Genomic DNA, 27,535 nt, shown 5'->3' on the forward strand with positions numbered 1-27,535 from the left:
AAATTAAATTTGAAATAGTAAATGTTAAAAAAAACTATAAAGTAAAATAAAAAAGAGGGAGAAAAGGGAGAAAAAAGAAAATATAACAAACATGAACATGAAGATAGCCATAAATTTATAAGACTCCATGGATGTGATGGTGGCACAGAAAAAAAGCTTCTCTGCTACCACCTCTACCACAGAGTAGGCTTTAATATGTGCTCTAGCTAGCCTGTTTTTGGCTGTGAGTCGCCTTCCACTTTCACTCAAGATCAGTTGTAATCTGGCCCCTGTGCCTTCCTGGGGTACAGAACTGCAACATGCCACCCCAACAACATACCGCCATGCCCTCCCCAGGATACTTCCCTAGCTACATGAGATACAGAGCCTCATGCAACGTTTTCAAGTGCTTTGAAAGCCTTCTGACGTTTCTAGAGCACCGTTAAACTGTGAATCAGTTAAACTGTTAACAGTTAAATCAGAAAACCAGAAGTACTGTTTAAGGGCACTCTAGAGACCTCAGAAGGCTTTCGGAGCACAAGCAGACACAGCACAGAACTTTGCCTGGCCCAGGAATGGCTGCAGAGGGTGGGAGGAGGTGGCAACGATGGCACTGCAGTGGGGTTGGCAGTGCCCACAGGGCCCACAGGTGTGGCACCTGGGGCTTTTGCACACCCTAACCCTCCCCCAAGACTGCCACTGCTCAATATGTCTGCCCAGTTGTTTCATTGCCCACAACTCAGTAAACCAAGGAGCTGCTACAGCTCTATAACAGGGCAGAGGCTGCACAGGAGTAATCTGATCTACAGCTCTGGCTATTTCCTCATTTGTTGTACAGTAGTCCTCCTCACCCATGGGCAAGCCTTAATACCTAGTATTAATGCTGAGGAAACCTGAAAGGAGAAGGCAACTGCTGCTTCTTACCTCTATGCCTCTCACTGATCAATGGTTTTGGTGCTATCAAAAACAATACTGCAATATTGATCACAACAGTAGTGTTTTCTTTGTGATACAGGAGAGGAGTGCATTGCTGATTCCTAGAGGTTACCATAATGTCATGCAATTGGTTGTACAGTTGTGTAGCTGTCCAGGTGTCACAGTGATGTGCTCCAGTGTTGGAAGGGGACTTGCTGTTTCTGCCTAGCATGTTATAACTTTGTAGCAGACTTAGGACCCAATCCTATTCAATTTTCTGGTGCAGCTGTGCCAATTGGGCATGCACTGCATCTTGTAGTGGGGCAGCAGTCACAGAGGCCTCCTTAAGGTATGGGAACATTTGTTCCCTTAGCTTGGGGCTGCATTGCGGCTGTACCGGTGCTTGCTGGTGCTCCTTTTACTGCCTATTTGGATTTTGTTTAGCTCATGCTGACCAAAGTTGCACTGGGACATCTTGTTAGCACTGTAAGAGCATGCTGCACAGCACCCATATTTGGTAGATTCTCCATCACTTCTTTCTACCTACATTTTATCTTTTGAACTCAATGGAACTCCATGCTTAGAATAAAGCGAGAAATTTCATGCTATAATACTGTAGTAGACTCTGCTATTTCACTTTGGTTTGCGGGGGTACCACTTTCTTTACTGTATTAAATGGGCAGAAACTTTCAATTCATTTTCTTTTTGTATGTTTGTTGGACATGTTTGGTCAGATTTTCCAACATGCAAAAACAACACATAGTTTGAGCACCAGCAGACTTAGAGCGCTGATTTTTTTTTTTTTTTTGGCTCAGAAGGAAGTCCCACATAGTTCATTCAGACTTATTCCCCCATACAAGCTGGCATGAGGTTGCAGCCAATGTCCTAGAGCAGTGGTTCCCACACCATGGGTCAGGACCCACTGGTGGGACACAACCTGATTTTTGGTGGGTCCCATAAGGGTAGTGGAAAGACCAATTAACTAATTATCTCAAGCCCTAAAGCTAATAAGAAATCAGATGTTGTAGATGCCAGTTACCCTGCAAAGAGTAAGTTTGCTCCTGCAGTTTGCAGGATAGCTGCTAACTACCCTGCAAGGAGCTGAGCTCCTACAGTTTACAATCATATAATAATAATAATAATAATATACAGTATTTATATACCGCCTTTCTTGGTCTTTATTCAAGACTTTATTCAAGGCGGTTTACACAGGCAGGCTTATTAAATCCACGCAGGGATTTTTACAAATAGAAAGAAGGTTCTCTCTTTCAAGAACCACCACATTCAAGATGTTACGCTCCGATCTGGTTTAACATTCTGGCCTCCATCCTCCCACGCTCCGAGCAGATGGAACAGCTCAGCTGCAGCTTGCCGGCTGCTTCAAGGTCGCACGGTGCCGGTGGCCTCGAACTGGCGACCTTGTGGATGTTAATCTTCAGGCAAATGGAGGCTCTACCCTCTAGACCAGACCTCCTGCCCTATATGTAAGTATAGGGAGATAAATGTGTGAGGGTCTTTTATTTCTTTCTAGGTCTTTTTAAAAATATTAAACCTAGTTTAATATGAAACCTAGTTTCACCTAGTAAACCTAGGTGGGTCCTGACAGAGTGTCATTTTAAAAAGTGGGTCCTGGTGCTAAAAAGTTTGGGGACCACTGCTGTAGTGGGTTGAAAAGAAAGCCAACTAGCAGTGGGGCTCCCTTTTGCACTAGTGCAGGTGCTTGGATACATAAGTACTCTGTGGCTTCATTTTTTGAGAGGAAAACAGAGTTGTTCTGGTTCTACCTGAACCTGAGACACAGCCTGTAGCTCCTACTGTTTGTTGTCATTGAGTTAGAGCCTAATCCTAGGCATGCATGTCTACTCAAAAGTAAGTCCCAGCATAATCAATGGCGCTTACTCACAGGAAAGTGTGGATAGGATTGCAGCCTTACAGCCCAATCCTATGCATGTCTCCCAGAAGTAAATCCCACTGAGTTGAATGGGCCTTACCCCCAGGAAAGTGTAGAGAGGATTGCATGTCTACTCAGAAGTAAATCCCACTGAGTTGAATGGGCCTTACTCCCGGGAAAGTGTGGACAGGATTGCATGTCTACTCAGAAGTAAATCCCACTGAGTTGAATGGGCCTTACTCCCGGGAAAGTGTGGACAGGATGCAGCCTTGCTCTGCCGGGACCACAGGGCGCCGTCGTTCCTGCCACCCACGCGTTGCACCAGACAGGCAGGGCTCCGCGCTTGCGCCTGGCGCAGCAGCGGGCGGTGGGGGTGGAGGGAGGAGGGCCGTGGCGATCCCGCCTTCTCTCGCGGTTCTTGGCCGGGGCGGCTGGGCCGGGCCTGTGTGTTGCCGGCCGGCTTGCTGGCTGGGGTGCTGGTGCGGGGCTGCGCGAGAGCGGGGCATGGCCCACCGAGGCTCGGCCGCGCCGGCGGAGGCGCCCAAGCAGGCGGAGGCTGCCCTGGAACGGCGGGAGCAGCAGCGGCAGATTGCAGGTGGGAAGCAGAAGCGGGAGGAGGAGCGCTGAGAGTCGGCGTCATGCAGGTCCAGGGCAGGAGGGGGGATGTGTGGGGTGACGCTGGGCGAAGCAGCTGTGGACGAATCGCGGACAGAGGCTTGTGCCCTCCTCAGGCAAGGAAGGCCTGCGAAGAGGAGGAAGGATGAGTCAGAAGAAACATTTTCTAAGCGTGCTTGGAAGCAGTACTTAATTTGTGGCGTGAGGAGTGATGCCCTGCCTAGGAAGCACCAGGGAGGTGTGGTGAGTGGGGAGGCAGGTGAGGCAGAGCCTCCCCGCTGGGGTCCTTTGGAAAGCACCTCACGAGCCACCCACACTTGCCTCACCCACAGCTGAGGCATGCCTCCCCACTGGAGTCCTTCGAACAGCACCACCATCTTGTGAGGCACCTAAGCACCCACAATCTGTGCGTGTGGGTGGGGAGGCAGGTGAGGCTGTGCCTCCCCACTGGAGTCCTTCAAAAAGAACTGCTGTCATCTGAGGTGGAGGGCACCAGGATGAGGTCTCTTGTTATCTGGTGTGCTCCCTGGGGCATTTGGTGGCCCGCTGTGAGATACAGGAAGCTGGACTAGATGGGCCTATGGCCTGATCCAGTGGGGCTGTTCTTATGTTCTTATGAGGTGCTCCACATGTGGGATGTGGTACTTGGGTGCCTCACAAGTTGGCGGCACTTTTCAAAAGACTCTGGTGGGGTGGCACTGCTTCACCTTCCTCCACACCCACCATAGGTCCCTGGATTGCACGATATCCCCAGTTAGAAATCTTTCTCCATAATTCCCCATAGGTCGATTGCACTTGACATCTGCTCCAAGGGGCACTGTTATTACACATTTCAAACGAAAGCTCTTGTGGTGCAAACTGGTGCTGTGGATGATGAGGCCTGTTTAAAGTCCTGTTTACATGACGTTCAGTGGGCTCTGTGGGTGTGGATTGACACGTGATGGGGTGTGGAATAGTTTCTTCATGTTAACTTTCAAAGTTGGCAACCCAGGACTCTCTCTATTCATAAGTCTCTGTGGGTGGTATTGTGCAATTTGCTCTCAATCTACCTTCAGAGAATTTGCATCCTACATCAAGACGTGCTGTAAGTGTGAGTAACGATAGGTATGACCAATAATCATAAACTAGTGTTTCTAAACCACTGGTGGTACTTGAGGTGGTGTCCGGTGGTATTCGCGGGACTCCCAGGTCCTCTCCACTTGGCAGTGATACCAGCAATGCAAAGCAACAGGCAGTAGTAGGAGGCTTGGCAGGTAGAGCTGCAGCATGCATGATCCATGAGCTCAGAAAAACCTTTCTGTCTGCCCTGAGCCTCTTACTGGTGTTTGTCACATTACATCTGGTCTCCCCATCTGGAAATAACTGGCGATGACATCATTGCCAGCTACTTCTGGTGGTAAGTAAAGTACCATGATTAACCTAAAGCTAAAATGGCATCTCAAGTCTCTAACACTAGCTAGAGCTATCTTCAGAAAGGCTTGAGAGATGACTATGAAGCTGCTGGAGCTCTGTAATATCATTGTGAAGGCGAACCAATCTGTCCAGATACCATTTCAGTTTTAGGTTAATCATGGTAGCTTACTTTTTACATAAGAGCTGAGGGGAAGTGCTCCAAAGATAATTATGTTGGCTAGTCAGGGTCTCTGGATGGAGAGACAGACTCTGTGATGCGACAAGACAACTCACTTTAACAACTGAATTCTTTGTATGATCATTTATTTCCCCTTCTTTTGCAAATTTGGGCAGATGTGGTTTCACAATTTTTGTTTTTATTTTTTAATCAAAAATGTGTGCATCGTTTACCAAGCTTTCTTTTAATTCCATCACAGTTCCAAAATTAAGGTGACAAGCCTGATTAGCCTTGCCAGTAGCAATTTCCAAGCTCAGAGCAATTAGGGTAAGCTCTCCTTTTAATAGACATAGGACCATAAGAAGCTGCCATTTTTCGGTCTAGCTCAGTTCTGGCTACACCAGTGTTTCTGAAACTGTGGGTCAGGACCCACTAGGTGGGTCGTGAGCCAATTTCAGGTGGGTCCCCATTCATTTCAATATTTTATTTTTAATTTTAATTTTAGACTTGATTCTACCGTGGTATGTGACTGCATTCAGAGTAATGTTACAGACTTGTACTTTTAACAAGCTACTATGTATATTCTTTTAACAATGAGAGTAAATGGGACTTATTCCTAGGTAAGTATGGGTAGGATTGCAGCCTAGGATTGTTAAAAATTTTCCTGCTTGATGATCTCACTTATGGTCATGACATCACTTCCGGTGGGTCCTGACAGATTCTCATTCTAAAAAGTGGGAGAACCACTAGTCTACACTGGTCTACACTATTGGTGACTTTTCAGGTAAAGGGGCTTTTCCCCAAAGAAGACTGGGTTGGAATCTGAGGCCTTCTGCATGCAAAGCATGTGCTCTACTAATGAGCTATAGCCCTTCTCTGCATGATATCAACTTTGCTTAAACCAGGAGTGTCCAAGTTTTTGGCAGGCGGGCCACATCATCTCTCTGACGTCAGGGAAAGAAAGAATTAATGGACATTTGAAATTTGAATAAATTTACATAAGTTTACATAAATGAATATATTAAAGATGAACTTATATGAATGAATGAAGGTCTTGCAATAGCTCAAGGCCTATAAAAGGCCTTGCACAAAGCAAGGCTGGCCTTTCCTTTGCTGCTGCTACTGCATCACAGACATGAAACAACAAGCAGTGGAGGAAGCCCTCATCCCACAGCTCATGCAAAGAGGTCAAACAGTTGCCTTCACTCTGAGAGCAGTTGTGTCAGGCCAGTGCAGGCTCCAACAAATCTGGAGGGCCAGGGTCTTATTGAAGACTGGGGGCTCCCTGAGGGCTGCATTGAGAGGCCTCGAGGGCCGCATGTGGCCCCAGGGCCAGGGTTTGGGCACCCCTGGCTTAAACCATAGATTTTAACAGAAAATTCTAGAACTCTGTAAATCTTTTAGGAATCTCTGGCTAATGACAGTTGGATCAGGGATGTAGTAGGTCTTTCATATAAAATAAATCTAGGCTCATTGTCTTACATTCCCCATTCTACTTACTCTTTCTTGCCCAGCAGAGCTGCAACAGTAAGATATTGAACTGTTTTCCATATTTGGGTTTGACCTCTGCATTTAGCACTTTTTTGAAGAATCCACATGGCAGTTCTTCTCTAACTCCATATAGCTGACCTGGTTGTCTACATGTGGGACATGCAAGTGTACAGGTCCTGTCTTCAGGTCATCATATCTTGTCTAACTTGTTCATGGTTGTTCCAATGCCCATCAACTTCAATCAGACTGGTCTGAAAGAACAACTTCTTGCAAGTTGTCCAAAGGATAAAGTTGACTAAGAAGTTGTGTTTCCATTAGAAAGGGATGCTCACAATGTCATGCATAAAAATAATACCAGCAGTGACTGAATATGTCTAACCTATGCAACAAAGATTATTTGGGAAGAGACATTTAAAGACAATCCCAAGTTTGATGAGCTGTTACCATAATAAACAATTGTATTCAATTTCCTTACGAATGTGCTTTCCTTGTCCTGAAGGTGACAGGGAGCTCACAGCACTGGCACTGGCAAACATGCTGTATGGCATGTTTGCACCTCTCAGGGAGTAAGCAGCACCAGCGGGGAGGCCTGTGCCACCCTGTTGATGAGGCAGTTGGAGCTCTGGCTGCCATTGGAGCATGGGTAAGCTTCAAGGGGTGTGGGGGTGGTAGGAGGGTGGGGGGAGGTGTTTCTGGGTGGAATTGGGGGGTGGAACAAGCCTGGGAGGGGGGTGTGACTGACGGAGGCCTCCTCTTCCAAATCGAATCGCCCCCCTGGCCTTGGAAGCCTGACATGGGTCTTCTCTAGTCTATGCCAGTTAAGTAACTGGAGCAGCTATGAGAAGCCCCCTTGAGTAGGCTGTGGCTTTTTTCAGGTTAAAGCAGTGGTTTTCAAACTCTCAGGGACAGCTGCTGCAGGGACTGGTGAGTGCATCGCAGACCCTACAGCCTCCCCCAGCGATGCGATCCTTGGGATTGGGTCGCTGCCTTCACCCTGCCTCCTTGCTGCCCCTGCCTCTTACAGGGGCAGAGGCCAGGGCCTTCATGCTGGGGCGTCGCGATGCCCCAGTTTGAAAACCACTGGATTAAGGGGATGAATGTCCTCTTACTCCAAGGAGACCTCCAGCTTGTTTATATCCAGCATAGGATGCAGTAGCTGCCATTTGGTGCTGGTGCTCCTATGCTGTAGGATTGGACCCTAAACCTATTACTTTTAAGCAAAGGCTGAAGTCGTTGTACAGAACCTTCAATTCCCAAAACTCACAGACTTGGAGTTTTCATTTATATACCTGTAATTACTCCCTCCTAAACTTAGCGTATGGCTAACATTACTATTACAGAAACTGTCAATTCAATGGTAAAATATGACACCTTGCCACTTATCCACAAAGTTTTTGTTGGCTTTGGTAATTATCACTTTGTGGCTTTAAACTGCACACAGTTTCTATCCTATATCAGCTGTGACTACTGTGCATATTTCAAATCTGTGTGAATACATATTCATACAGTGGCCCACTTTAGGACAGTAAAAATCTGATTCTGTTTACAGAGGCATGCAGTGCCTGCAGCACTGATGCAGTGTCATGGGGTGTGTAATGTCTCATTCTAAACCCAGACCAAATGTGAAAAAACCCACATGGTAATGGGAATTATTTATGAAATAAGTTGTGGGTTCCTCATCCTATGGATTTCATGCCGTGGAATATCCAAGTATCTTGTTCCTACTCATCCCCTTAATCTTTGGAGTTTGGCACCTTCCATGTGGGTTTTTGAATGTATGGTTGAAGAAGTCACATGGTTCTCAATATTATATTTATTATTATTAACAGGTTCTCAATATCTGTGTGTTTGGTAGGTGAGATGGCACCCTAGACTGTCCTCTTGGGGAACCCTTCACACAATAGCAACTTTTTTCTTCCCAGGCAGGAAAAGGGACTTCTGAGGCAATCCTGTGCATGCTTACGTGGTAGTAGTGCCTCCTCAGAAGGCCCAGGAAACAAGCAACATGTGAATCCTGCTGCCACTGGCAAGAGCAGGACATTTACTGTTATCAGTAGGACAAACCCTCACGGGGAAACTACCACCCCTTCAAGGGATGCAAGGGAGGGCACCAGGATGCAGATCTCTTGTTGTCTTGTGTGCTCCCTGAGGCATCTGGTGGGCCACTATGAGATATAGGAAGCTGGACTAGATGGGCCTTTGGCCTAATCCAGCAGGACTCTTCTTATGTTCTTATGTACTCCTTTTGGCTGGCAGGAGTTTCTGAGATGCATGCAGGCACAGTAAGTCAGCCCAAGGATGATTGGCAGTGTGGGAGGAGGGTCTAGCACAGCTTTTGCCGTGAAGAAAGTCCAGGACTGCAGTGAATGTGCAGTAGCAAATGCCATGCGAGTTGAAACCCACTGATGTGACTCACAAATGTTTTTTTGCTGCAGAATGACTGCATGGTTGGTCTGGGCCGAACTGCATGTTTACTAAGAGTCTTAGAACTGGGCTAGTCACATTTTTATTTATGCAGGAGATGAAATAGGTCATTAGCACTTTTGTTCTGTTTTTATCCTTAAACAAGTTTTAACAATTAAAGAAATTGTCACACATTTAGTTCTCCCGGGTGTTCTAGACACATGCATCCTTGAACTTTAAAAGCCTCATTTCTTTAGCATGAAAACCAGCCACTGGCTTTTTTGTTAAATGTCAGGTCTGAAAGAAGAACATAATGCATGTTGCCCAGTAAGCTAAACTTTGTGAGAAGACTCTTTACATTTTGTCTTAGAACTACTATTGGGATTGAAAAACTTAGTTTTGGGTAGAATACACAGCATTTGATTGCATGCACTTTTAGCTTAATATGTTTGGTTTTATTGAAATCTACAGTGCTGTTTGTCTAGCGGTTTTATTAATATACTTAGCCGCTTGCCTGGTGGTCTACCCTGGTTGTCTACCCAGTCTGCTCTAGCACTGTGGTTTCTAAAGTACTTGGACTTTGGGAACCTTATAAGTTTTTGAGTGGGGGGACGGACGGCAGCAACACAATCGCTATGATTGCCAGGTTTGTTCACTTACCTGGGGATTGCTATGGCTCTCTGGAGCAGGGGTGCTCAATAGGTGGATCGCGATCTACCGGTAGATCGCGAGGCAAAATGAGTAGATCGCAGAGTGCCGACCCCCCCCTTCAGGTGCCTCTGGGAGGAAACGCCGGGAGTAAGGCCCACTGTACTCAATGGGGCTTACTCCCAGGTAAGTGTGGCTAGGATTGCAGCCTCACAGCCTAATCCTAGGCATGTCTACTCAGGAGTAAGTCCTGTTATACTCAGTGGGGCTCAAGGTACACCAACATACATTGTACACATAAATGTTATATGTTATGATGGCGCGAACATTGTAAAAAAAACTCTGGTAGATCTCTGGGCCTTGCTGGGTTTCAAAGTAGCTCTCGAGCCAAAAAAGTGTGAGCACCCCTGCTCTGGAGTGTCTGGGGAGCCTACGACCCCCTCTGCAGCCCTCTCCTAAGCCTCAAAATGTAGAAAAAGGGGGAAAACCCACTTCCTGCTTTAGAATGAAGACCACAAGTGAGTTTCCCCACTTTTTTTATATTTTGAGGCTGCTGATAGGGATGCAGATGGGCTATCAGGCTCCCCAGACCTTCCAGAAAGCCATAGCAACCTCCAGGTAAGTGAAAAAAACCCTTCCCTGCTCAGCAGCAGCATGATCATAGTGATTGTATTGCTGCCAATTTCTGAGCCATTTTCCTTAAAGGGGAATGGCCCTTTTTCAGTTCCCCTGGTCAGTCATGACCCACCAGTTTGGGAATGACTGCTCTAACAAATGTTCAAATTTCATGTACACTGTGACAATTATTAGCTTAAAGCAGTGTTTCTCAAACCATGGGTCAGGACCCACTAGGTGGGTCACAAACCAATTTCAGGTGGGTCCTTATTCACTTCAATATTTTATTTTTAACATAGTAGACTTGATGCTGCCATGGTATGCATTTGGAGAATTTTATAGATCTATACTTTTAACAGGTTAATGTGTATATGCTTTTAACAATGATAACACAGGCCTACAAAATTGAGGGTCAGAAAAGTTTTTCCCAAACTTGATGGTGGTTTGATATGAATTTGGGGTGCAGATTGCAAAAGTGGTGTCCGTTTTGCTCTGTCACGTCTAGTTTTGGAGATATAATATAGCCTCTTTAGTAAATGGTTCAAGCAACTTCCTTATGAGGAAGCCATGGTGTAGGCTTCCTCATGAGGAAGCTGCTTGAACCATTCACTAAAGAGGCTACGCGGTGTCTCCAAAACTAGATACAATCACTTAGGAAGGTTGTGAAATGGATTGATTGATACTGATGGCAGTGTTGGTAACTGTATTTTATTACTCATACTGAAATTAAGTGGGAACACCAATAACTTAAGAATGCATAGCTATGTAAATTTTGTTTTTCTTCATCTTTTTATAAAAAGTAAGCAGAGTATAGCTTGCATCCTTCCTATAAAACTTCTCAAGTACTGACTGTAATGATAGTACAGGCTTTCCCCCCATATCTGCAGTGGTTTGGCCCCCCCTGCAGATACAGAAACCACAAATATGGTGGAACCCTGTATGAATAGCATAATGGGCACAGGGGTCCCCGCGGATCTGCAGAAATGGGTTTCTTTCTATATCTTATGTTTTCAGCCAGGAACTCCTGATTTTGAGAGAAATAATGAAATCTGAGATGTTAACGGTTGTCCAGATGGTGTGTTGTTAGGTAGATATAAATGAGGCAATAGGAAATTAGGTTAAACAACAATCATATTTTGATGACAAACTGCTGAATCCAGTACATTTGTATTATGACACGCCATAACATTCTAGACCCAAAAACATGGAGCGAGTGTGGGCCACATTGGAAAGATTGCCAATGAGGATGGACCATCAATGTATGTATGTGTGTGTATACATTTCATCATCTCTCTGTTCCTGCCACTTTATAACCATGTAACATTGCAAGAGGGAATATGTTGCACAATCATGGCACTAGCACTTGCAATAAACACTTTGGGATTATTATTGTTAGGCAGATAAAACATGATTGGGTGAAGCAGACAGGTAATAAATCTGTCAAGCAGTTGCCTGACTGAATGCAATGTCTGTCTTTGATAAGCTGTCATCAATAAGTTTTCTATACCTGTCATTAGAGGTAAGATTGCTCTCTTGAAGCTGGGGGAGTCGATTTAAGTGAGGCTGTGTCACTTTGCCAAATTGATGTGTTTGTTTCTCAAGTGCCACTTTTTGCATTTGTAATTATGACTTCTATTTAAGCTGTCACATACTGAGCATTTTATAATTAATCTGTGCCTTCAGATCACAGTGACCACAACCAATTAATAACATCCCAATCTTATTCTTCCCCCCCACCCCACCAATGCAGCAACACCAAAATGGCTACCTGTGCAGGAGGCAGTTGTAGAGGTCTCCTCTGGATAAGGGAAAGTTCCCTTATCTGGGAGTAAACCTCCACAAAACAGTGGAGTCTACTTGGACATGTACTAGAGAACTTGCTGGCACAGGTCCACATGAATCCACGCTGCAGGATCAGGTACAGGAAGGAGGCTAGAATTCGGTGGCTACCAAACTTGAACACCCCATGCCATTGCCTCCCCGTTCCAACTTCCTCCACCCTGTCGCCATCTTCCTCCACTCTTTCCCGCCTCCCCCACCAACTTTCCTGCCTTGGCAGGTTAAGGGATATCTACTGGCGCTCTGGCAGCATGCACCTCCGCACATTGTTGGAGTGCATTTTATGACTGCCATAAGGCAGTTAGCACTGGTGGAACTGTTCCACCAGTGGGGCAGCCCAATAGGATTAGGCTGTAAGTATGCTTAAGCTCATATAAATCAATAGGTACAGTCAACTCTGTTTTGAATTGCGGCCAGTGAGTTTTCTTGATTTTTATGGAAGAGATCTATGCTGTTTGGACAGATATGGAGCACTGGTAGTCTTTAAGGGAGTGTCCTCATCAAATTATCTTTTAATTTAAAGCAGCAGAAGTTTCCAAATTAAGATACAAACCACCCTTCGGATTATATCAAAAGTCCATCTAGTCCAGTTCATCTAGACCTGCTTCCCACTAGGACCAACTGGAAGAAAGCTCTTGAGCAGAGCCTGAAGACAATAGTCTGTTCCCATGTTTGTTCCCTAATAACGGATATTGAAAGGTATATTGCTTCTGGCCTTTATATAGCATTCCATGGTTTGGTTCCTAACCTTTTGCACTATGATGCTCTGTGGACAGGAGCTCCTTCTATTGACAGAAGGAGAGTTGTACTCTTGGAAGGCGCCCTTAGAGTATGCTTCTGTTTAAGGAAGAAACTGCCAGTCATGAGCACCACAGCATAATAGGTTAAATCCAGCCCTGTGTTAGCGCATTCCTAGTGAAGAAGAGCCTCTATTCTTGAGCAGCTGGCATATCTCTGTGAAGGAGTCAGCTGGCAAAAAATCTTAGAGAATCTAGTCTGCAGCAGCTTGCAAGAGCTAGGAAAGTGCAAGAGCTGTGCAGTCAGGATGATGGCTGCACGATGAAGGGAAACGTTTGGAGAAATGGAGGTTCTATGCAATTTTCTCATGGAATAATACTTGTAAAAATCCAATTGGAAAATGAGGTTTATGTTCAGTCTGCCTATGTAAACCACTTTATCTATGAGAAATGTAGTATCTAAATATGATAATAAATACATACTTGGAACCTGTATTACTGAGAGAGAACTAAATTAGTGCTGAAGGAAATTATAGACATTTGAATATGTCAGACATTCTTAAATCACAGTTAGTAACATAATATTTTTATAAATATAAAAGGTTGCTTCCCATTTGGCTTGACCTCATATTCTTATTGCATCTTCTCCTGCAATCTCTTTAACGTGTGAATGCAGAACATATTTAAAGTTTCAGTCCCGTCCCGTCCCACTTATTCTAATCCTTAAGTATTCTCTGTAAGAAGATATGAATTAATTATAATTGTGTTTCATTTCAGGAAAGGCCCATGCGGAAGGTGGATCTGCACGAATGTCACTTCTCATATTAGTGTCCATCTTCTTATCAGCAGCCTCAGTTATGTTTCTGGTATATAAAAACTTTCCACAGCTTAGTGAGTAAGTATATAACACAGAATTTACTTTGTTTGGAGACTGTCAGAAGAAGTATATGTAATACCTTATGGTTCTGTAAAACTCTTGAGGGATAAGGAGATCCTCCCAGAAGAGACAATGTGAAAATCATTAGTGTAGGTATTTCCTGTACTTACAGAGCAAATCTGCCCCAAAGCAATATCTACTTGAAAATCAGTATTTATTGCTCTCTACTCAAGCTGCTCTTAAATGCTAGGTAAAACTTTCAGGCAGTATAATTGTTGTACTAGAAATCTTCCGCCTGCAGCTGTCAACTATTAAAAATACTTGAGTTGCTAACAGAACAATCCTATGCATGTCTTTTCGGAAGTAAACGCCACTGAATTCAATGGGACTTACTCCTGGGTCTGTGTATATTGGATTGCAGGCTGATTTTGTTGAATTTGTGATGCTGGCATATTGTCTGAAATGTTGACTTTGCATTTGGTTAAAATTGTGAGGCAGAAATTTCAGCAATAATTTTATAATCTAAATTTATTTTTTAACTTCTGACTTTTTGTTGGAGTGATTTTGAAACCTGGAAAGGTGAAACACCAGCAGAGTAGCATCTTAGGGATAGTTCTGATGAGCTTATTGGCTACATGTGGTGGCCAGAGTCATGTACAATCCCCTGCTTATAGACTAGGTCACTGGTACTCAAACTTGGGAGTAAATCTCCCAAGATAAGTCTTTGTGGGGAACGGGGGAAGGCAGCACTGCTGCAGGGAAGAGGGGCTATTTTTAGACTTAACTTATGTGCTGCCAGGGTGGGGTGTGTGTGTGGCGAATCCCGTAGAGCACTCTGTAGGGCTTTCTGCGGCTGCAGTGAAAGTTGCAATCACAACTAAACCAGAAGTGGGTCGTGATCGCAAGTTTCACTGTCTACAAGCTGTGGAGAGCACTCTGTAGGGCTCCCCACGCCCCCCCCCCAACCCTGGCAGCATGTAAGTTAAATCTAAAATTAGTCACCCTTTCTCCACAGTGGCACGATCCGGCAGATTTCATTGCTGCTTTCTCCTGCCCCCACCCCTTAAAGGGACAGGGGCAATGTTACACGGGCTGGTGGGTTGCGACCCACCAGTTTGAGTATCACTGGACTAGGACATATGATTGATAACCCACAGGAAATCTGAAATTGGCTGTATGTATGGACCTACATGCATTAGGGGGAGAAAGGGGGATGGAGAAGTGCAGGCAACACTGAGTGCCTGCCTGTGTTGGAGGAGCTTGACAGTGAACCAACCCTAGCAGAACTTAACGTGGCCCTGGACTGCCTTGCCTCTGGCAAGGCACCTGGGAAAGACAGCATCCCTGCTGAAGTCCTAAAGTGCTGCAAAGAGATCATTGCCACTAAGCTGCATGAAATCCTCTGTCTCTGCTGGAGAGAAGGTGGAGTACCACAAGACATGAGGGATGCAAACATTGTCACGCTGTACAAGAACAAAGGTGACGGGTGACTGCAATAATTACCGCGGCGTGTCTTTCCTTAGCATTGTAGGAAAGCTGTTTGCCCGAGTTGCACTGAAGAGGCTCCAGATACTTGCAGAAAGCGTCTACCCAGAATCGCAGTGTGGATTCAGAGCCAACAGGTCCACCACTGATATGGTATTCTCCCTTAGACAGATGCAGGAGAAATGCAGGGAACAACGACAGCCACTCTTTATAGCCTTCATAGATCTCACGAAGGCTTTTGACCTGATCAGCAGGGACGGCCTCTTCAAGATTCTCCCCAAGTTTGGATGTCCACCCAGGCTCCTCAGCATCATCAGGTCTTTCCATGAGGACATGAAGGGCACTGTAGGCTTTGATGGCTCAACATCAGACCCCTTTGGCATCCAAAGTGGAGTGAAGCAGGGCTGTGTTCTTGCGCCGACCTTGTTTGGGATTTTCTTCGCTGTCCTGCTGAAGCATGCCTTTGGAACTGCAACAGAAGGCATCTATCTCTGGACCAGATCAGACAGAAAGCTCTTCAACCTCTCCAGACTGAGAGCAAAGTCCAAAGTCCAGCTGAAATGTCTGCGTGACTTCCTCTTTGCCAACGATGCAGCTGTCACCACCCACTCCGCCAAAGATCTGCAGCAGCTCATGAATTGTTTTAGCAAGGCCTGCCAAGACTTTGGACTGACAACACAGGCCAACACACATTTTGCTTCCTTAAACGTTACACCAATTCCTGGGTATATTTGGGGTGCTGATTCCAAAAATGGCATCCGTTTTGCCCTATCACGTCTAGTTTTGGAGACACGGCATAGCCTCTTTAGTGAATGGTTCAAGCAGCTTCCTCATGAGGAAGTCTACACCATGGCTTCCTCATAAGGAAGCTGCTTGAACCATTCACTAATGAGGCGATACTATATCTCCAAAATTAGACGTGATAGGACAAAACGGATGCCATTTTTTGAATCAGCACCCCAAATTCATATCAAACCACCATAAAGTTTGGGAAAAACTTTTCTGACTCTCAATTTTGTAGGCCTGTGCAATCCGTCTAAAGAAAACACAGGTCATGGGTCAAGATGTGGATTCAGCTCCTTGCATTGCAATCTCTGAGCATGAACTAGAGGTTGTCCATGACTTTGTGTACCTTGGCTCAACAATCTCTGACACTCTCTCTCAATACCAAGCTAAACAAACGCATCGGCAAAGCAGCTACCACATTTTCCAGACTCACAAAGAGAGTATGGTCCAACAAGAAGCTGACAGAACATGCCAAGATCCAGGTCTACAGAGCTTGCGTCTGGAGTACACTTCTGTACTGCAGTGAGTCCTGGACTCTTTGCACATGACAGGAGAGGAAGCTGAACACTTTCCACATGCGCTGCCTCAGACGCATCCTCGGTATCACCTTGCAGGACAAAGTTCCAAACAACACAGTCCTGGAACAAGCTGGAATCCCTAGCATGTATACACTGCTTAAACAGAGATGCCTGCGTTGGCTTGGTCATGTCGTGAGAATGGGCGATGGTTGGATCCCAAAGGATCTCCTCTATGGAGAACTAGTGCAGGGAAAGTGCCCTACAGGTAGACCACAGCTGCATTACAAGGATATCTGCAAGAGGGATCTGAAGGCCTTAGGAATGGACCTAAGGGAAATGAATGAAAGGGAAACCTTGGCTTCTGAGCATCCCGCTTGGAGGCAGGCTGTGCAGCATCGTCTCTCCCAGTTTGAAGAGACACTTGGCCAACGGACTGAGGCAAAGAGGCAAAGAAGGAAGGCCCATAGCCAGGGAGACAGACCAGGGACAGACTACACTTGCTCCCAGTGTGGAAGGGATTGTCACTCCCGAATTGGCCTTTTCAGCCACACTAGATGCTGTTCTAGAACCACCATCCAGAGCGTGATACCATAGTCTTCTGAGACTGAAGGTTGCCAACATGCATTAGACTTTTTGTGCTTAGGCAATATGCAAAGAAGAGAACAACTCATGAATTCTTTTGGGCCACGAGATGGGGCAGGTGATCACAGTCTTTGGGTAAAGCAGCTGCTCCCTTATTCCCCAAGCATGCATAATTGATACGAATATCTTATGAAGTTGTTGTGAGGACAGGATAGTACATGTGAACCATACGCTTATATGCTCAGAAAGCTGTATACAAATGCTAAGTGATCATGGTGGCATGTTTGTGCATTGGTATCTTTAATGTATTAGGGCAAATGTTAGCTGCATATGTTAGTAACGTCACCCAATTTTTTTTCTTTCTTTTTCAGAGAGGAAAGAGAATGTATAAAGGTTCCCAGAGATATGGACGATGCTAAAGCTTTAGGAAAAGTTCTCTCTAAATACAAGGACACCTTCTATGTACAAGTGTTAGTGGCCTATTTTGCTACCTATGTTTTGTATCCTTTTGATTAAAAGTGAAATAGATTTTGCTAGGCATTCTTAAACTTGCGTGCTGATGCTGCCTGTTATGTGTTTACATACCCATCATAATTGGTAATTATTGACAACACAAGCCAATGCACATTTTGTTGTGGTAAATTAGACCTATTCTTTGGTATATTTGGGGTGCTGAATCCCAAAATGGTATTGGTTTTGCCCAGTTGGCTCTAGTTTTGGGCGTAGGGCATAACCACTTTATATGCTGATTCAAGCAGCTTCCTCATGAGGAAGACATGGTGTTTCTCGCAAGGAAGTTGCTTGAATTGGCATCGAATCGAAGTCTGCATTGCTGCTTTGTGGCATCACAACTGTATTTTGATGCTGTCCCTAGATGCTTGGTGATGACATCACATGTCATTGCTAAACATCTGGGTTGATGAGGTTCAAGCTGTGTGGAGTCCAGCTTCAAGTTGCACAACTTAGCAGAAGCTGTGCAGAGAGGAAAGGTTCAGCATATGCTTCTCCCCAATTTTCTGGCTTATTATAGTCAGGATTTTTTTTAATATGGGGAAGGATTAAAAATATGACTCTTCACTTGCATTTTGAACAATCCAGCATTCCCCCGTGTCATGTGTAGGTTTTGTTTCAGTCCCATTGCTATCAATGGAAACTATTCCCAAGTAAACCTGAATAGGATTGGAGTGTAAATTACTTAATTTTAAATCAATAAAAAGGTGCAAAAGTGCTTTATGAATTGAACTGATTTTATCCTTGCAACATTCCTGTGAATTGTTTTTGTTGTTTTAGTTGAACAAAGAAGGAATTAAGGTTGAGACAGAATGGCTTGCTTTAGACCACTTATGAAGTTTGAACAGAGACTAGAATTTGGATCCCAGGCAATAGGGTTATTTTTACTTGCTTTCTTAACTTAAAATTGATAAATTCCATCTCCTTCAGTAGAACATTAGTTGTATAAAGGTTGAATGCCGTAAGAGTCAATAAGTAACTTGGTAAATGTTTGTTGATTGAGGAGAGGAAATCTAACTTTAATTTCTGGGCAGCCCAGTTCTATTCCTGGCGGCAGCACCGGCTGCAGCAGAGCCAAAATGGCTGCCTGCTGCACCCAGCGCCACCACTGGAGGTCTTCTTGAGGGAAGGGAACTTTTGTTGAACAAAAGCTCCAAGCCCCGCAATGGGGCGTCTCAAGTCTCTGTTGGCTATTTTGCCGACACAAACTTGAGAGCCTCTGTGTCGGGCTTTGCAGCCTGATATGGAGGATAGAATATGGTGTAGCAGGGTTCTGCTGGTCTCACATCCCCCCCCCCCGGCTGATTCCCCACACCCTGGAATGCCGCCTCCTCCACCCCAACAGACCTTACTGCCACCCGGAGCTCTTACCTTGCTCCAGGTGGCATCTGTCAGGTGCTGGACCCAGTGTTGGGTGGCGGCCAGCACACCCTGCACAGTGGGTGCCATAAACAGGCTTTACGGTGCACTTATGACACCTGGTACTGGAGCTCAGCTCTGGTGCTACGAGCCCTTGGGATTGGGTTGTTAATCCTGTATCTTTAAGGTATGAAAATGCTGCATACAAACAGTCTATCGAGACAAGAGTCTGCTTTTTTACACAAAGGAATTTTTTTAATGCTGTGAAGCCAGTTTGAGAGAAAATACTTAACACATGATCTACTTGTTAAATCACACAGCTTTATTTTTGTATGTTTTTCCTGTGGGGATAGAATATGCTAATTGGCTATTGCAATGTTGTTAAAAACACTTGGCTGTGAATGCACTTTTGACTTAATATGTATTTAAAAGTTGTGATTGCTGTGATTAGTTTCTTATGAGAAACTTTTGGAAACTAAAATTAAGGCTCTTGAATATTGCTATTCAGTAGTTATTTCTCTTATGAATGATGGCAGTTTTGTCACTAACATTCACAGAACTTCTGAATAGCCTGCACAGAGGTTCTCTTAAAACACACTGCATGTTGAAATAGCAATTTGTTCTCTAGCATCCACATTTATGCTGCTGCACTTTATTGAGTGGACACCCAATGATGATCCCTTATTTATCACCGAGTGTTTACTCGGTAGGTGTTGCAGCTCCCTCACTAGCTTATGTGTGATACAAGTATTTGCATGTGTGTTTGTTGGATTTATGCTTTACAATTTTAGGTCTGAACCTAAAAATGAAATATATTAAAGAGAAGAGAGAAGATATTGGGGTGTCATATGTCTGAGCAATATATGTGTACTATGAATGTTCAAATCACAGATTTTTAATTGCTTTTACTGTTAATACTTCTGAAATATAAATTTTTCCTACATATTGTATATTATATTCATGTTGTCCTTTACTGAAACATCAGCTTGCAAACCTTCGCTATTCCTGGGTCTATATTTCTGAGTATACTCTCAGGATTTCTCTACCCCTTCCCATTAGCTCTGTTTCTTGTTTGTTTGGTAAGTATTTACAGCTGGATGTAAATTTTTTCTTTCCAAATATTTTGAAGGTATTTGATTTTTTTAAAAGCAGATAATCTTTATATTTTAAAAGCAGCAAAATTAACCAGTAATGTTTAAATACTAATCCACAGGGGAGTTCATATCATTTGGATTTTTCTCTAACTGGTGCTTTATACACATGTGATTAAAAACTAACTAGACAACTCTTCTAGGTTTGTTTGAAGATCTGGAGTAAGAGATCAGTCTGCTTAGGACATCAGTTCTTCTTCAGTCTGCTTAGGACATCGGTTCTTCAAACTAACTCTTCTAGGTTTGTTTGAAGATCTGGAGTAAGAGATCAGTCTGCTTAGGACATCAGTTCTTCTTCAGTCTGCTTAGGACATCAGTTCTTCAAACTAACTCTTCTAGGTTTGTTTGAAGATCTGGAGTAAGAGATCAGTCTGCTTAGGACATCAGTTCTGTTCTTTCTAGTCATTGAATCAAGGTGTAACAGTGGACATCCTTCCAAAGTGTCTGGAGTTAGGAATAAGAATTAATAAACTTAAGCTCAATCCATGTAAAATTTAACCTGTGTTGGATGAGGTTGCACTACCTGTAATCGGTTAGATCTACTGCTTGGGCAGAGCTAGCCAACTAATGAGGCAAACTGAATAGGTTGTGTCAGGCAGCAGGTTAGTGAAGACAGTGGCTTGATCAAGGAAAGGGGTCTTTCAGGAGAAGGCAGGCTGACCAAGATGAATAGTGCCTAGTAATTAGCATACACATATCACTTCCTACTCCCTGATTTGCCTTTACTGAACCAGCAGCTGGACAGAGAAAAAAATCTTAGTTGTATATGTATCTGCTGCCACCATCCTAGTCTACAGAGACCAGGCAGAGGAGAGCTATCTGGGACCCCCCCCCCCAGAGCGCACTGAACCCTAGGGATTCTTATTAAAAATCAAAGCCACAGTTGCATCTGCAGAGCAAAGTCATAACAATCCACTGAATTATCCATGAATATATGGACCAGGCAGACAAAGGGTCAAAATGTTACTAATTTATTAAAAGTCTACCAAAGGAAAGGGAAGTCAAATGAATGATGGAAAGAAAAGTAGATAGTAAAAGTACAAGCAGGTGGATGGAAAATGCCTGAGCTTGGCTGGAATGTACAAAGATGAGCTTTCATAAAATGCAATAACCATTAACACCCAGCAGATGGAGCAGGGATACTGGAATGTTATTCCGGACCTTTAGCCCACAACACCTTCCTCAGTCTTTTTGGGAATTTTGCTCACTGGCTGGAATCACTTAGCAGACAAAACACCAGAAAGTTCCCAGTTGCAATCTAGCTAGACAGTCCCTAGCTGAAGCTACTTGCATTGCTCTAGGAATCTCCAGCCCTTGCGCTCACTGGTGAGCAAGTGGGTGCTCTTCTCTGAGTTCCCAACTAATGGGTCACTCAGGCAATTGGCAGACAACAACCCCCACATCCTGTGGGCTAGGAATTATATAACTTTGGTGATGTATTTGAGTTACCTGATTGGAGAGAATGTCACTCATATTTAAAATAAATTTAGATGACTGGATAAATTACAAACTGGTATCCATCACTGTTACGTTAGAACTAGAAGTGACTTATTTGCAGTAGGATTCAAAAGGAACACATAATAGAAGTGTTTTCACTAGTGAAAATAATGTGGCGAATCCTGAACTACTTAAGCATGAGCAGCTAAAGTTTTTTCTTTTCACATAAGCAAAGGTGATGAGGTAATGGACCAGAGTATCAGAATGGTGTGTTTGAATTATATAATAACATAATTATCTGCTGCTGGTACAGTTGCTACTAATTCTTCAGTTCATTACATGGTTTATACAGTCACCCCTTGTCTTACTTGCAGTTGGCTTGTCCAAATTCAACTACACGTGCTTGGCAAACAAAAGATTAAAAAAGAACAGTTTAAATGTGTAGGTGATTCTGCCTGCCATTCCACTTACTAATTAGTTATCTGAGAGTGAATGTGAGATCAAGAGAGTGTAACTGTTGCTCCCTTAGTCAATCTTGGTTCCTATCTGTCTTTTGTAACTTTTAAAGAGACGGTACCTATTTTTCCAGTGTAAAGGATTTTCAGAGTTATTTTGAGTATACTCAAATTTTGGCTTTACATTCCGACCTTGAACCATAACCCTCATGTAAGACAAGGGGCAACTGTGCCAGAATTCCGCAATACCTGGCCCCTGAGGCTTTTATTAGAAAAAATTCTAGTATTAATTTTAAAAGTCCATGTGTAAGGGCCAAATACATATGAACAAGTAAAGGCAAAATACTCCACTATAGATTCCAGTGGTAAAGAATTTTATCAGGCAAACACTATGCTCAAAGTGTGTTTGAAGCCGTTACCACCGAAACACCCCTTCCATGGTAGTTTACAATCAATCAAGCGCTAAGGTTCCAGGAGGGAGTGATGCTGAAAGTCGATTAGACTTTTAATTACAGCATTTTTGAAATACTATTAGTACATCTTAATTATATTCAGGATGGCTATATAATATCAATTTGTCTTTCATTTGCAGTGCTCTGGACTTGGCGCCTCTTTCTGTTATATGTTGTCCTATCTAGTTGGAAGACCAGTTGTGTATAGATATTTAACAGAGAAAGCAGTGAAATGGTCACAACAGGTAAGGTCATTCTGGGGGGGGGGGAACAGCTATTTTTGCAAACTAAATGTTAAGTATAAGTGGAAAGAATTATATGTAAGTTGTCAAAAATATGTTCCTGATCACAGTGATTAATCTCTTATTCCTGGAAATAGTATTAAAGACTGATGGCCCAATCTATCCACGATGAGCGCCAGCAGAACACGTGTTCCACTGGTACAGACTGAGGCAAAGCAGCTATAAAGTGTTTTGCAGCAGTACAAGCTGCTGGTGGGAAGTCCGCAGCCTTCCTGTGCATGCCAGCGTACATCAGGAGGACTGTCAGAGCAGGCATGCCCAGCATAAGGGGTGGAATGGGTTGAGGGGTGGGTGGAATGTGAAGGAAATGGGATGGAGGTGGATTGGGCCTGGGAGAAGCAAAGGTTTGGCAGTGACAGCGCCTGTTGAATTGAAACCCCCTTCCTGGGTCTGTTCTGCCTGTATTCTCAATGCAGACTTGTGCCAGCAATATCACTGGCACAGGTCCAAGTTGACACACAGTGGCTGCTGGGGTTAATTGTCCCTTTACCCCAGGGCTTTTCAAACTGGGATGTTGTGACGCCCCAGCCTGTGGGCCTGGCCTCTGCCCCCTTAAGGGGCGGGGCAGCCTGGAGGCAGGGAGAGGGCAGCAGGATTACGCCACTCAGGGGGCTGAAGGGGCTTGGGTGCACTTACCCAAGCCTCCTGCAGCCTCCCCGGGGTGCGGGGAGCCCAGTGCGACCTTTGGCAGGGCTCCCCGCAGCAGTGAAAGTGAAAGTGGAGCGATCGTGCTCCACTTCCGCTTTAGCAGAGACGGGGCAAGATCGCCCCGCTTTTACTTTCACTGCTGTGGGGAGCCCAGCCAAAGGTCGCAACGGGCTCCCCGCATCCTGGGGAGGCTGCAGGGGCTTGAGTAAGTGCCCGTGCTTCCACCCGCCCCCGCTGCCTCCCCCTACCCCTGCAAGCACTTACAGAGGCTCAGACTCTCCATGAGAGTTTGAAAACCACTGCCTTACCCTGAGGAGACCCCAGCAGCTGAATCACTCCTGCTAAATGCAGTGCAGGTCACATACTGTATTGCTGCATGGGGGTTTAGGTAGGATTGGGCTGTGAGTTTCTAATAATAGGAAAGAGGATGGTGTAATTTTGGTTAAAAACAAAAATATCTGATTATCAAGAAGACTGCTAATATTAATATCTTCAAAGTCTTAAAAGAATTTGTATGTACTATAGTTGAAATGGCAGTTCTTTTTTTGACTGGCTTAGGATGGTGTGAGATGCAGATTTCACAGAACTTGCCAGATGAGAAATTCTGTGAAAAATGAAAGCTTACATCCTACTCCAGTGGTTCTCAAACATTTTAGCATTGGGACCCACCTAAAAAAAGTTTCACTTTACCAACCAATCAAGCCTCTTTGGCTATAACAGTGATTGGGCAGCAGTGCTCCCCCCAAGTAGCAGGTTGTTTAACCCTTGATGCACATAGCCTAATGTACCCTGTCAGTTTCTCAGTCCACCAAAAATTGGGTTGTGGGATCCACTGCCCTGTTCCATCAGCATCAACCGATTCAATATTTTGTCTGTTGTGTATCTCCTATTTTGTGGGACCATCATGGTAGCAACTATTTACCGTAAACAATCACTCCAGTATGTACTTGTTCCCATTCAGAATGGACAAGGAGTTGGTTAAATGTTATTATATACCTGTTCTATTTAATTTGTCAGATGCTTACATTTTCTAATGTTCAAATAGTATAACTGACATTAAATTACTTGAACAGAATACACTGTTGTCAGTGTAACTTGAACAGAATACATTGTCTGTTGCCTTGTGTGCTCCCTGGGGCATTTGGTGGGCCACTGTGAGATACAGAAAGCTGGACTAGATGGGCCTTTGTCCTGATCCAGCAGGGCTCTTCTTATGTTCTTACGTTATGTTCTCACTAATTTGGAATTTTTATTTTCCACAGGTTGAACGACACAGGGAACACCTTATTAACTACATAATATTTTTGAGAATAACTCCTTTCCTTCCTAATTGGTTTATCAATATAACCTCTCCTGTTATAAATGTACCACTGAAAGTATTTTTCATTGGTACTTTTTTAGGTAAGACTTCCTATTAATATTTATAACTTTGAGGCATACTGTTTTCTATTAATACATAGCCCCATCTATTGGACAATTGTAGAAAAATGAAATAACTTGCATGTTTATATGTGAAATAACTTGTTTGTCAGGGAATTCAAGCACTTATGGTACTTTAAAATGGAATACAAATGCACAGAAGTGGCTTGGATGTTTTGTATCTTGAAGCATTTTGTTTTTATCACAGAACAAATTTTGCAGTGTAATGGATTAAAAACAAATGTAATAGATTTGTGTTTTGCATGACTTGCATGATTCTGCTTCATATATGTGTACATGCCATGCTTATTCACTAACCTACCAGCAAACAAACCCATGTAGAGTACCTCTTCTGTTAATGGCTGCTGTCCTGCAAATTATTCTGGCAGTAAAGTTATATTTAGGCTAAACTACTAATGTTGTCTATATATTTAGAAACGTGTTTCTCAGCTGGCAGGATTACGGCTTCACTGAACACAATGGGCATACTTCTGAGTAAAATAAATAACACCGTTTTCAACACCTCTACATATACCCGATGTATTGTACATGACAAAAGGGAAAGGACTCATTGGGAAGCTAAGTGGATTCATGAGGAAAAAACCATGTAGGAATAGAAAACCTGTTAAGAACACACTGTTGAAACAAAGCTATCCATTAGTATCTTTGGGGGGTCACACATACTGTTGAGTAGGACCAAGTCTTGGCAAAAGGTTACTTTGGGAGCTCCTGCTTTCAGGAGGTTTCTGGATTTTGACATGGATTTGGGACATGTTTGTTAGCCAGATTGATAAAAGGGAGTTTTGGTGTTGCCAATACACTACATAGATTAAATGGGCTTTACATGCTGATTTCTGAGAATGAACAATATAAAATAGGTACTGTTTTCCTTCGCTATGAGGTGCAAAGCTTGCCTGCTCTTGCATGTGATGGGCATGGTGTGCTATCATACAGTAGTGTGCTGTCATCAAGCTGGTGGCCTATCATACAGTGGAAGTGAAGGCTGCTATCATAAGCATGCTTACTTACTAGAAAGCAAGGGCACGAAACCATGTGGTTTACTTCTGTGTAAATATGCTTGGGATTCTACTGCATGCATTTTGTCTCTGATCTTTAACTTCATAGTAGATAATGAAAACAAATGTATGCTTGCAGGACTAAGCAGTCTTTTCTATTACTTAATCCTGTGTGTTATGACAATAATATTGTGCCAGTAGGTCTTAATGAAAGTTATGGTTTCACCCACATAAGCAAATTTCAATGTGGCAACTTAAAAACATGTCTTAGATGTTTTCAAAGCAGGCTGGAAAGAAAGAATGAGGGGGGACAAAGCAGGGTGTAGACTTCTGGATCACAGACAAGGGCAGCATGACCCAGAACAACACTTGATGCAGGTTCATGGCTTCTGTACAGTTGTGTTGTTTTTTTTAAAAGCTGCCACTGACCATACTTCTCATGCAACTTCTTCAGCTGCCAAAGTGTAGGATTTCTAATTCCATTTAAAGGAACCATGCAAATGAAGGAGGTCCTTTGTTGGCGTGGTCCCTGTAAATGAAACCCTAAGTCTGCACTTTCCTGTTTGTGTTTGAGGAACGTGAGTCAGGAGCAAGGTAGGGAGGTAGATGATCCACTTTCTGCTCACAGTTGGGAAGAAAGTAGATCAGCACAATGTATGTCTGCAGTGAGCTGAAGGAAAATGGTGGCAGTAGTGATAGATTTTGGGTAAAGAGCACACTTCTCTGCCACCCTCTCGCCTTCCCTGTTGTCATCCACTGATGCAACCCACATCACCTCGCTTAATGGATAGGCTGCCCCAGTTGCAGATGTGATAAAAAGGTGGCTGTTTTCAAAACGTCTTTGTTTTGAAGTGATAGGAATTTCGGGTGTATTAAGTCACAAGGTTGTAGAAATATACCGGGAAGCTCAATCAATAATTTGATTTAAACAGGTTCATTATTATTTACGTATTGTTTTGTGTATTTGTATTGGATTTGACGCATATTTTGTATACATCCTTAACATTTTTAAAAATACAGTTGTTTGTTCCATATTAATAACTATCTTTTCTTTCAGGTGTTGCACCACCATCTTTTGTAGCAATTAAAGCAGGAACAACACTTTACCAGCTTACAACAGCAGGCGAGGCCGTCTCTTGGAACTCTGTTATTATTCTCATGATTCTAGCTATCCTGTCAATTCTGCCAGCTGTCTTCAGGAAGAAATTTAAGGAAAAGTTTGAATGAGGGTCAGCCTGGATTTTTTACTTCCCATACTTCATCTCAGGATCAGCACTGTTTCTATTTTCACTTTTCTATTGGATCTTTAGTAGTTAAAATGGATAGAATTGTAAGGGATAAAAAAAATTCCTGAACTTCTTTTGGACTAAAGCAAAATAATTGCAGCCGGAATGACATGCCAATGAACCATAACTTTTTTTAATGACAAGCATTGTTCATTTTAATTACCCTGTAATATTTAATTTAAAATATTGTATATCTGCCTTATCTGATGATCGTTTGTGGCTTGATAGTTTATGTGAATAATGCATTCTTGTTTCCGTGTCTGATCTTGTCACCAGCCTTCATAATTTCTGAAGAATGATGGACCCAATAGCAGATCCTACAGCCCAGTAGAGTAACACTTTCTTTAGAATTTCAGTGCTTGTTAGAGAGCAGGGATGTGGATACATTGACATGTGTTTCAGGAGTTCCTGGATTTCTGTTTTGTCTATTAGTTTTACACTAACAGTGGAAATGTTGAAAAGTATCTGTGTGATAGTTTTAACATTTTTGCTTGGGGTGGGAAGAACGACCAGGTTTATCATGACACATTAAAATGCTGGAGTTTTGAA

General features: G+C 43.6%; 1 protein-coding gene across 1 annotated transcript; it reads left to right on the top strand.

Annotated features, from left to right (window-relative positions):
• Positions 1–3,219: 3,219 nt before the first annotated feature.
• TMEM41B (transmembrane protein 41B) lies at positions 3,220–27,535 on the top strand. The gene is made up of 7 exons (XM_066631807.1): positions 3,220–3,380; positions 13,481–13,598; positions 17,323–17,451; positions 19,806–19,899; positions 22,456–22,560; positions 24,528–24,666; positions 26,758–27,535. Exons 1-7 carry the CDS (start codon positions 3,290–3,292, stop codon positions 26,925–26,927), a joined length of 846 nt encoding a protein of 281 aa, XP_066487904.1. The 5' UTR covers positions 3,220–3,289; the 3' UTR covers positions 26,928–27,535.

This window comes from Tiliqua scincoides, chromosome 1, assembly GCF_035046505.1.
Source record: "Tiliqua scincoides isolate rTilSci1 chromosome 1, rTilSci1.hap2, whole genome shotgun sequence".
Taxonomy (NCBI): domain Eukaryota; kingdom Metazoa; phylum Chordata; class Lepidosauria; order Squamata; family Scincidae; genus Tiliqua; species Tiliqua scincoides.

Bases quoted from the DNA above. Each gene is read 5' to 3' on its own strand.
- TMEM41B (XM_066631807.1), top strand. From the start codon at position 3,290: ATGGCCCACCGAGGCTCGGCCGCGCCGGCGGAGGCGCCCAAGCAGGCG. The intron at 3,381-13,480 runs GTGGGAAGCAGA...GTTTCATTTCAG, and splicing joins GCAGCAGCGGCAGATTGCAG to GAAAGGCCCATGCGGAAGGT. The intron at 13,599-17,322 runs GTAAGTATATAA...TTTCTTTTTCAG, and splicing joins AACTTTCCACAGCTTAGTGA to AGAGGAAAGAGAATGTATAA.